Genomic DNA, 11639 nt, shown 5'->3' on the forward strand with positions numbered 1-11639 from the left:
ATAAGAGACATATGACAGTTAATAAATTCTAAGATCCAGAAAGCCACAAAAGCATGCAAGAAAATTTGGGTACATTTTTGTAGTAAATGGCTCAGAGTACAATGTTTGCATTTTATTTCTTTTAAAAAGGGAGCATGAATACACTGGACAAAGAAAAAACCAAAGATCTAGAGAGACAAGTGGATATCTGCGAGATCGGTCCAGAAGTCCAGGTTCCTGTGATAGTTATCAAGAGAAAAGAATGGATTATGATCGCAAAAGACAACGGAGTTATGAAAGAAGTTACTATGGAAATTCACCTTCAGTTCATCAACATTGGGACAGCTATGGCTGTGATCGGGACAGCCGAGGGCGTGATCGGGACAGCCGAGGGCGTGATCGGGACAACTATGGCCGTGATCGGGACAGCCATGGTGGTGATCGGGACTGCCATGACCATGATCGGGACTGCCATGGCCGTGATCGGGACAGCCGTGGCCATGATCGGGACAGCCGTGGCCACAAAAAGGACAGGTTTGACCATGACAGGGACAGCTCTGATTGTGAAAGACATTATTTCTCCAAGAGGTATCACTTTCGGGATAGTGATCCTCGGCATGGTTACTATGAAAAGAGTGAAAAAGGACACTGTTACAGTGACGGAACGTATTGTAAAATAAATCAGAAAAGGGACAGAGAATACCAATTTTGATGGTATGTGTTGATTTTATTGTCTTTATTTGGATTTAAGACTTATGTATAGTAAACATTGAATATCTTGTAAGTAATACAAAGTGAACTCTTAACCTTCCATACAGAATTCCAACAAAATCTACTTTTGCATACTCTGTATAGGTGTGTAGCCAAAGCAAATAATGTTAATGTTTAAAGGTGGGTTGTATGCTGTTGATAAATTGTTAGCCATCACATTTTCAATTTGTCTGTCCTTTTATTCAGGTTTTATGTCATTCTTGCCATATTTTTAAGAGGCTGGTGACTTATGTACAGAATCTCAACCAACAAGGTAGGGGATCCCATTAAATTCCATCACTTAAGTGCTGAATTCCACTTTAGAATTTTGTCACATGATGGCATTCCTGTTATTATAAAGTTTGTTAGTCTGGTATTTTTTGAGAGGGGAAAGAAAATGCAAACTGAATCCTTGGAGTCATGGAATTAGTAGAAATGGCTCTTTTTTTTGCTCTTTCAGAGTAAATGGTAACAGAGGTTGTTTAACACACAGCAGTATGTGGAAGTTACAACTAACAAACAGCTTATCCTGCTGAACCCATCGAAGTGGTTACATTCCATACATGTTAGTCCCAATCATATCTATTTGCCTGTTTCCATTTTCCTTTTCCTTTTCCTTTACCCATCAGTTCTAATCTTAAATATTTGCATAGTTTCTGCCTTGATTGTTTATTCTGATTTTGAATTCCACAGCATAAGTTCTCTCTTAAGAGCTTTCATTGCTCTGAGCACTAATATCGTGTATTTAATTTTCTGTCTACGGACCCTAGGTCTAGGTCACTTTAATATTAAGATACAGAGTACTTTTATTGTTCTAACATAGATTTTAGAATGATTTAAAATTATTACATTCTGATGAAAAAGCCCCAATTTTCCAATGCTGTGTTGATTTCCTCTTACTATTGAATCTGCTTTATATCCTTGTCATTATATGCAACCCAAATTGCATGTTACATTTGAACTTTTATTAAGGTTTTGTATAGACCATCCTTACTATTTGGCTTGTATGTGCTATACTTTTTTCTAATATTGCAGAATTCCAGTAATATTGCTTAATACCGTATCAACTGTAGTGGATCCCTTAAATGTCCTTTAATTGTGTGCACTCTTAATTTGCTCTTCAGCAACATCCAACCAGTTCTGTATAGAACATAATTTCTTTATTTTTGTACCAAAATATATAACCATAAACTTACGGACATTAAATTTCAACCTATGCTTGTGAGCTCCCTATCTTCCCAGTATTCCTTATAGCTTTTTAAGGAATTAAATCAGTCATCTATATTGATACCTTTCAAATTGTCATCTCAAACTCAGCATTGTGGGACATCAGGACAGATTTTCAACCTCTCTGGAATCCTGCCCTTAACTCCTCCCTCCTGTTTAGTTCCTTCTAATTAATTTTGAATCAAGTTACTATGTTACTTCTTAATCTTCTCAAGTATCTGAGATACCTTGCTTGAGACTTTCCTAAAGTATACTAGCTAGTAGTCTTCCTGTTTGATGTTGACTTTTGATGAATTGTTGTTGGAAGTTCTTACCTTGTGGATATGTGGAAGATGAGACTGGCCTCCAAACATTTGTAATTGAAACAATTAACTCCATATCATATTGTTCTTTATTCATATAACAGTGATGATTCAGACTTGCTGGATTAATGAATGTTTCTATAACAGTCTACATAGAGTGTCAGTTATGTTCTATATGTTTGATTTTTAAGACAACAAATTCAAGAAATTGACCATGCTTCTGAAAATAATGAAGAGTATTGTCCTTTCATTCCAGACAAACCAGACTTTTAAAAGCACAGAGTAGCTTTAGGGAAAGTGCTAGGTCGATGTAAAGTGCGGTAATGCTAAAGATTATCTGTGACACTAGAATGTCCCCCCCTCCGGACCAACTGTGTATTAAACTATTGACCTTTTAACTGCATTGTTTGCAAATGTACCATATTCTGTTGATGCAATGCTAATCACTATTGTTTCTTGTTGGTAATTTCTTCACACTTAAATGAAACAAATCATCCAATGCCTTATGGAATTTAGAATCTTATAAAGACATCTTAGGATAGTCTAATTTCTCTTAACTTGCTATATTGTTAGCAGAACCTTTGTGATTTATTGTTTGAATTCTTATTTATGTATGACTTTTTACATCTGCAGTACTTTTTTATTGCATGTTAGTAAAATGACTGAATCAACTTTATGATTTATGGAAAGTAATATATCTATAACTTGTAAAAGATTGAGTCAGGATTACTTTTAATATTTTAAGCCACCAAGATGAAATGCATTGGCTGTGAGCAATCTTTTTAAGCTTTTGTGTTCACTTGTCAATTACTTACTGTCTGTCAGGTGTTTTGTGAAATGGTCTGAAGACTAACTGACAAAGTACACCAGACATGTTGATGACCAGTTAAGATATATGAATGAAAATTAGCGTTGATTTTTGTGCACTAAGATATATTCTCCACTAAATTAATTTGGCAGCATACTTAATGAGTGAAGGTACTAGCAAAATATCAGCTGAAAGCTCTGCAATATCTGAGGCTGGTTTCAAGTTCAAGCAATAGGTGAATTGTTGAACTTGTTTCATTTTAGCAGCATTGTGTTGATTTTACCTTTAAGATGTTGGCAGGGTTGAACAGGAACATGTCCTTTCCTCACTGCTGCTATGGTGACAGTCATTCAAAGTAATTTTGAGTGTTGCACTTCAAAATGCAGAATATGCATGGGCTTATATTTAATTAGCCAACCATCACAGCCACGCAACTAATAGTGGGAAAAGTTACATACCCCACATCTACATGACAAAAACCTTCCATAATTGTGATTAAAGTTTGGAAGAATTAAGCAAACTTCAGTTCTTTCTTTGGTTTTGTCTCCTTCTGCAACAGGTTGATAGTAGTGTGGAAGGAAGAATTTTGGATTTTTATAATGTTGCATAGTTGTCAAGTGCATTGCCATGAAATTGCAATCCCCTTTTTTTAAAATCTAGTGTAGTTACCTTCAGAATCCGCATGTCAGTATGAAAATAAAGCTTAGGGGAGCATTGCTAAAGTAAATTGGATAGTTCTGACTCTGGCTGACTAGTAAGAGAGGTGATGAGGCCAGCTGTCTGATTGAGAGTGAATTTTGAAGCTATGGCTTGGTTTATATCTAATGAATTGGCAGACATGACTGGCAACTAGGCCAGTTCCTTGAGGGGCAGGGTTTCTACCTGAGAGGTGAAGTTTCACTGATCCAGTTGTGTCTGATACAGAGATTAATTCATAAGATTTCAAAGGTTTGAGCCTGTAGGTTCAGCTGCACAGTGTTAATGGAGCAGGCAGGTCCTCCGTTTCTTGAATAATCAGTGTTTCTAAATGCAAGCAAAAAGTCTGGAGTAATAAGGGCCTCAGATGTCATTTGAAGAACTTGGAGGAGATGCAGAATGACTAGTCCAGAACAGGATAAGTAATACTGATCTTCCTGCCTTGATCATTCTGCATTAGGCATTGACACACTAACTTTTGCACCCCTGCCATATTTCAGGTGATTCTCTTCCTAAATTTTGTGTTTCTCATCCAATCACAACTAGCCATTGCACCATCTTTCCTCATTGTAATTGCACATGGGCACAAACAGCAGCCTGCATCACTGTTATGCTAATGAAAAAATATCAGAAGCAGTAACAGATGTGTTATGGCTCATATATATTGCTGAAAGGAGACAGGTCTGTGTTGTTTTGCATTCATGAGGACAAATACAAGAATACTGAATTTCAAATGACCCCAACAGTTCTCATGCAGTGTCACATTTGTCCTAATCAGTGCAAAACAAAACCGACCATTAGATGTATATCTTTTCTGGAACGTGAAAGGCAACTGCTTGCTCCACATCAATAATTGTAATGGTATTGGATGTTCCGCCTCAGTTGGAGCTGCGTGTCTGAAAATATGAAAGTGTTCGTAAACAGTTTGTGTGGCATTTTGTCTTGTCACTTTACCTTGAGTGTATTGTCACCATAAAGCAGTAAAATTATTGTTTGGGGCACTAATTATCTGCTGTATTATGATATCCTTGCCACTAAAACTTTCTGTGCAGCCAGGGAGCTAGGGCTCCACCAAAATGCCATGAGTCACTTGTATAGATATAATGTTATGATCTCTAGTGATTATAATCTCCTGTTTGTCAAACGATGAGAACTGCTATGCAGATGCATCATAGTAACAACCAGGGACATGGAGGTATCTGCATAATTTTTTGGCCAACACAAGCCACATGCTGGTGCCCAATCAATGACAACCTGTATGTGGAACATCGAAATGGCTGCAAGTACCAGCATTTTTTCCAGTTGAGCAGAAGGGTCCATATAGAACCTGATTCAATCATTTGCTTGGAAGGTGGGGTTGTGGAAACAAAAGTGTCCATAACCAATTGCATGCACAGGTTATGGATTGATGAGCTGATATGAGATGTATCACTAGCTGAAGTCTGGACAGAGTTCAAAACAGCTAAAAATGAAATGTGGGTCTTGATTACCATTGCCACTGCCACAGAGTTAGTTACAGATTCATTGTAGGAGGCTACATGGGTCTGTGATTGCCTGCCTTTAGATCCTGTATCTTGAAAGTAATCATAAACTCCACATCTGTATACCTTCTATGTTTTGTAAGGATACTTGTGAGCATGGTCTTCTGTTCGTTTCTATAGTATTGCTCTTCCTCTGTACACAGGTGAATAGCTGGTGTGATTTCTGTGGTCAAAATCCTCTCTGGTGTAACTGATGAAGGAAATCTTGATAAATATACCAATATCGCTATATTATTTGGGTTTCTTAAGATGAATCAATTTTAAGAAAATTTCTATCAACTGATAACTACAGATGAATGTTCTTTTAAATAGTTTTCTGTGTTTTCTACTGAAACTGCTTAATGTTCATCAGCAAGTCCAGTATGTCTTTAGACCTGGATTTGATAGCACTTCATTTCTCTTATTGGTATGCTTCTGAGTAATCTACATGGAAATCCTGAAGCATGAGCTGAGATGCAATGGGATTTAAAGCACAGTGCCTCTGCATGTTTGTCCAGTCGTGCTAATTTAAACTTCTGTCAATGTTTCTAAACCAGAGTTAGCATTACAAATGCAATCTTGTGTGCTAGCTGATCTTTGATGTAATTGAAAATCTTCCCATGTGTCTAGTTTAATGTTTTTAGGTGTAATGCCTTATCAAATTGAGCCAATTTTCTGTAACATTTTACATTTTATGCTGAAGAATATACAAGTTAATTAAGGAGCTGGTTAACTGTCTGATTGGAAATGATGTTGGGGTAATGAGGATGACTGTCAGACTTCGTCTTGTGTAGATCTGTATAATCCGTTTCCGCACAATATTCAGTAGCTCCTGTCTTACTACAGTGGGAAGGAATATCATGTGTATGCCATTGCTAGTCAGAATATACAAGTTAACTTGTACCAGCAAGTTAATTTGCTTCGCAGACCAACCCCAGTTGACATACGATTCATTTTAGTCTCCTAATTTAAACTTTCATGGAACATTCTGCATAAGTGCTAATTGACCTTCAAATGTTGTCAAGCAAGATTTTAGAAAATGAAAGTGCACGTCACTCCATTCTGACTAGCTATGATCTACACACTATATTCCTTCCCACTGTAGTAAGACAGGAGTTATTGTATATTGTGCTGTAACTGATTGTACAGATCTACACAAGACAAAGTCTGATAGTCATCCTCATTATCCCAACATCATTTCCAATCAGACATTTTACGAGGTGTTTAAATTAATTGACTGAATTGGAGCAGATTCTGCAGAGAATCTCACCAGGGAAAGGTTTAATTATTTTCTGTAGCTTCACTTGGATGTTTTGTCATTTCAGATCTATGATCTTCTTTCGTTCTTGGTTTAGCTTTGGATCCAATAGACTACTACACCTAAACCATTCTTTAAACATTCTGTTGCATAAATATTATCTTGAACATACTGTGACTAAAACTACACTCTTCCAAATAGGTTCTCACAAGTAATCTATCCAAGTTTACTACCTTTCCACGGACAACAAAAGTCATTGGTCAGTACTTGCACCCAGACCTTTTATGTTCCCTACCTTATTGTCATGTCGCATTTATACTGTTTCCTTGCATTTATTTCATTAAGAAAACTGATAATGTTAGGACTACAGTATTTTTAATAATGTGATTTTGTCTTATCTTGCACAGAACACAATTGCTTGAAAGTAGATATAAGTTCGGGATCCTGTATTTCAATGTCTTTGCTTGTAGATTACCTTGAAATTGATATTACCTTGAAATTATAATAAAATAAACAATTACATAAGTTGCTTCAGAAATGGATGAAGTAATTTGGCTTCAAAACCAGGATTAATAACAGAGGTTGATGTAAGCTATAGCATGTTGCATATAATGTATTTGTCCTACACCAGTTATGTGTATGCAAAGTTTAGAAAAGTGTTTATAATTCAAAAATTATGAAATTTCTCAGGTGTCAAATAAAAGACAATTTAACTTTTCATGGCCACATGATTAGAATTCTTTTCATATGTTTTCAATGGCTATATTGATTTTTGATCTGTTACAAATAGCATTGGCAGACAAATATTAAACACTGTATGCGCTGGAGATCTGGAATTATGAGAGAAGAGGGAAAGATGAAAATGCTCAGTGGGCCTCAGAATACCCGAGGCAATTAAAAAAAACATTTTAGTTTGTGACCTTGCGTTAGAATTGGGAGAAATTAGGAATGGAGACTTTGGGCAGATGAAAGGTATTAAGAACAACAAGAAAGGTCTGTGGCTGGATGGAGGGAAGGAGAAGTGAAATGAAAAGAGGATTTAATGGTACCAAGACAAAGGAAAAGGTAAAGAAACAAAAAAAAAGTTGTCTGGAGGGGCATGAATGGCCAGGAAGGGAGTAGGAGAAATATGAGAGAGAAAAAGAAACTCAAAGCAAAATAGGGAAGGTGGAGGGAGAGTTTATGACATAAAATCGTTGACTACACCATGTGTTCAGACAACAGCAATCCTCCCTTTGACTTGTAACGTGGAACCTTTTTCATTTATTCTTTTCATGTTAGTGATAGGAAGTCTGTACAGATGACAACCAATATGTAATATCTGGTACTCTTACTGTGGTTTGCCTACATTGAGTCTTGTATTTTTAGAGTAGATGTAGCAAGCTGTTAATGCTCCAGCATTTGAGTTGCTTCAGGCTTGGTCATGTAGAGGGCTACCAATCTAGTCATATCCATATAGTTTTGTAAATGGTAAAACTTCGGAATAGATCAGTCTCCTGGTACTTAATTGTACTAAGCCCCTGAGCATGAATTGATTCCCTAAAGTCAGTAAAACCAGGATACTATAATCCAGTGCTTAATGGGTATAACCTTTATGAAATATTGGAGATGTTGATTCATCATTCCATTTTCCAAGCATTTTAATGATTTTTTTTTGTTCAGTTCACAACTTCTGTTCAGGTTCTTAGGCTTGTATACAATAAGCTCTTCATTACTCCTACCCTTGCCTGCATTGTTCCCTGCATGGCTTTGTGTGAGATGTTTCCTTTTTGTCTAAATAACTTTGTTTAAATTAATTTCATTTTATTGTTTTTTTGTTATATATTGTCTCTAACTTTATTTAGCATTTCATTGTGTAAAAATTAGGACTTCTCATTATCCCAAAAAGTAACTCCTATTACATATTGGGGGTGACTTCCATTATGGGTAATGATAGTGATACCACTGACAAGTATGCTTTGAAAGTTTATTTATACATGTTTTATGTGCATATGTATTGCTTGGCTGTGCGGAAGACTTAAAGTCTGCATTGGTGAGACCTGGAATGGCTCTTTTGATGTTTTTCTTTCTCTTTTCCACTGAAAGAACATAACTTCCTCATTTTTAAATTTCCATCAAAAGCAAAGCAATTAAATTCAAGAGCACACATATTCCCTGCTATTCAGATAAAACCTGCTGCAACCTTATGCCCCTGCAGTCTGTACCATGTTATGCCAGTTGCTCTTCATCTTGTTTTATATCCTCTGCTTTAAGGAGCAACTGGGACTGACCAAGGACACCTTTCATACTGCATCTATGAAGTAGAAATAGGTGAACACTTCATTGTTACAATTCTGACCAGTTTCTTTTTACAGTATTATACTAAATTTTGATACTTTAAGGATGTTTTGTAAAATTTAATACAATATACCAAGAAAATCCCAAAACCATGTACATCATTGCAGTGGCATTAGGAAACTAAGCTGCCAAGGTGACTTGGATTTGATCTCTGTAAGGTAATCAAGTAAATTATGATGCTTATAATCGCCATATTCATTTAGGAAATTATTTAATTTGTAATGAGGCAAAGTCCATTGTCTCTTTTGTAACACCAGTTAATTTATTCAGACAAGAAAGAAAAATACTTGATTTATGCTTTTCACCTTTTACAATCTGAGTTTAGAAATTTTAAACTGATTAGGTTTTGCTCAAGTTGTTTGCTGAGTTAATAGTTAAGTTGGAAAGTCATTTGTGTAATAAAATGACTGATTAATATTATCAGGAGAATGTAATCAATGTTCAAACCTTATTAATAGACATTATTTGGTATCTTGCCTCCATAAAAAATGAGCACTTCTGCTAAAAAGATGTTTGTAGACAAAATTTCACCGTTCAATTTGGAAAATGCAAGTTTTGTATTGAATTTCAGTACTCATATTCCTGAATCAAAATATCACCTTTAAGACTTGTACTACAATCCAAATAAATCAGTTAGGCTGATCCTTTTGATAAATATCGTCTTTTGGATTAGAGACTTTGCCTCTTGAGGTAATGTAAAAGCTCCTACTTCGTGTTCAAAGAACAAGTAGACCCTTCATTGATTTCATGTGTGGCAAACATTGCTGTGTTCAAATTGAGTATTATGCAGAACAACTGTGATTGTAATTTAAAAGTCATTTATTGGTTTTGAATATCCCAAGAATGTGAAAAGTGTCATCTAAATGTGTTTATTTTTGTGTTACTAAACTCTGCGTCTATCTGTGTTTACAAAAGCAGTAAAAGATGGCATTACTAGACATGCAACTTATACACAAGCACTGAAGATATCAAGTTTATTATACATTCAGGTCCACTTGTAGAAATGTTGTATTGACCTGCATTGAATTTTGTTATATGCAAATACTTTAATAAATTTGTTGCCAAGTTTGCGATGAATAAGGTTTTCATAATAGACTGATCTAATAAAGCTTTGCTATCTCAGTATTTCTAAATTAAATTTTTGAACGGATTTGCTACTTTTACTTCATCTCTGAGTAAACTGTTCAATTTCATAGTTTCACTTATGACGAGTGGTAAAGTAAATATACTTCTTGATGCAAATAAACACTGTTTATTTAGCTTGAACTTCAAACCAATTTCCTATGTTTAATTAAACTTGCCTGTTTACTGTGTGTTATGTTGGTCATTTATAATCCAACTTCTACGTGTATAGTATGTACAACATATGCATTAAATCCTTAAATAATGAACATTGTTGGTTTGTAGAACTTAAGTATCTAATGAGATAGACATTCAATGTGTTTTTACTTAAACAAATGTATTTTAATTTAAAGCAATTTTCATAATGCTTCTAAAACGTCACATTGGAAATAGATGGGGACAGATATTGACATGAGGAATGAAAGATTAGAAGAAACCAAAGTTTTGTAAGGTTTAAGTTTTAGATGAAGAAAAAGCATTTGCGAGGTGGGGGGGATTTTAGAGAGTTCCAGAAGTAATATTTTTCATTTGGACATGGTGTTGTTGATAAGGCCGCTATTTATTGCCCATCTGTGTGTCCTGACGGTGAGCAGCTTTTTTGAACTGTTGTTCAAGATAGTGTAATGTGCTCTTTAGATTTTGGCAATGGGGTTGAAAATATTGGAATTGCACACGTCCAGGCAAGAGAGAGGGCCTGTTGAAAGTGCACAATCTGTAAACTTTTCATTGTCGGGAAGAAGAGATCACATCCAGAGTGAGATACAGCCTGAGACAAATTGGGGCACAGAAAAGGTCACATCATAGGTAAATTGTAAGTCCATTGGTTGGGCTTATCTACTAATTTTACAGAATCTCTACAGTGCAGAAAAAGGTCATTTGGCCCATAGAATCTGCATTAAACCTCTGAAGAGCATCCCACCAGACCCACCACATCCCTGTAAACCTGGATTAACCATGGCTAATCCAGCTAGTCTGCATGTTCCTGGATACTGCAGGACAATTTAGCATAGCCAATCCATCTAACCTATATATCTTTGGTCTGTTTGACTTCTATAGGTTACTTTCAGTTTGAAGGTAAATAGGGAAAATATTTACAAGCTACAAACTAAGACAAGTTTGAAATTTTCCAAAACAAAATCAAGAGCTAAGTAATTCAAATAGACATGCCCAGTCAGGCAATATAACTGCATGATATTGGAGCTGGTGGATCCCATTGTGGTTTGAGAGGGAGAAGCTGGTATCCGATGTAACAGTATTATAATAGAGTAAAGGCACCTATAGAGACGTGAGGGAGGAAATGACTAGAGTTGAGTGGAAGGGTATCCAAGCAAGAAAGACAGTGGAGCAGCATTGGTAGAAGTTTCTGAGAGTAATTTGGGAGGCACAGCAGAGATTCATCCCAAAGAGGAAGACGTGGGAGGCGTGCTAGAGAAGAAATGAAGCAACCATGGCTGACCAGGGAAATCAGAAATAGTGTTAAGGCATACAATGCAGTGAAGATTAGTGGGAAGCCTCTAAAAACCAGCAGAGGACAACTAAAAAATCAGTAGGTGTAGAGAAACTGAAACATGAGAGCAAGATGGTTAATAATAAAATATTCTTTTTAGATATCCAAAAGGTAAGAGAGAGGCAGAAGTAGA

The 11639-nt window shown here is 36.0% G+C and overlaps 1 protein-coding gene across 6 annotated transcripts in view; it reads left to right on the plus strand.

The window, feature by feature from the left end:
• LOC140467375 (uncharacterized) overlaps window positions 1-10218 on the plus strand; it is a 41605-nt gene extending 31387 nt beyond the window's left edge. For 3 of the 6 annotated variants that reach the window (XM_072563694.1, XM_072563697.1, XM_072563696.1), the window contains one exon: window positions 130-10218. In XM_072563694.1, the coding sequence (XP_072419795.1) occupies window positions 130-691 (562 nt within the window). In that variant the 3' untranslated portion in view covers window positions 692-10218. The remainder of the gene's footprint in view (window positions 1-129) is intronic. The other 3 variants (XR_011955435.1, XR_011955434.1, XM_072563695.1) reach the window with 3 other exon arrangements.
• Window positions 10219-11639: the final 1421 nt, after the last annotated feature.

This window comes from Chiloscyllium punctatum, chromosome 45, assembly GCF_047496795.1.
Source record: "Chiloscyllium punctatum isolate Juve2018m chromosome 45, sChiPun1.3, whole genome shotgun sequence".
Lineage (NCBI taxonomy): Eukaryota > Metazoa > Chordata > Chondrichthyes > Orectolobiformes > Hemiscylliidae > Chiloscyllium > Chiloscyllium punctatum.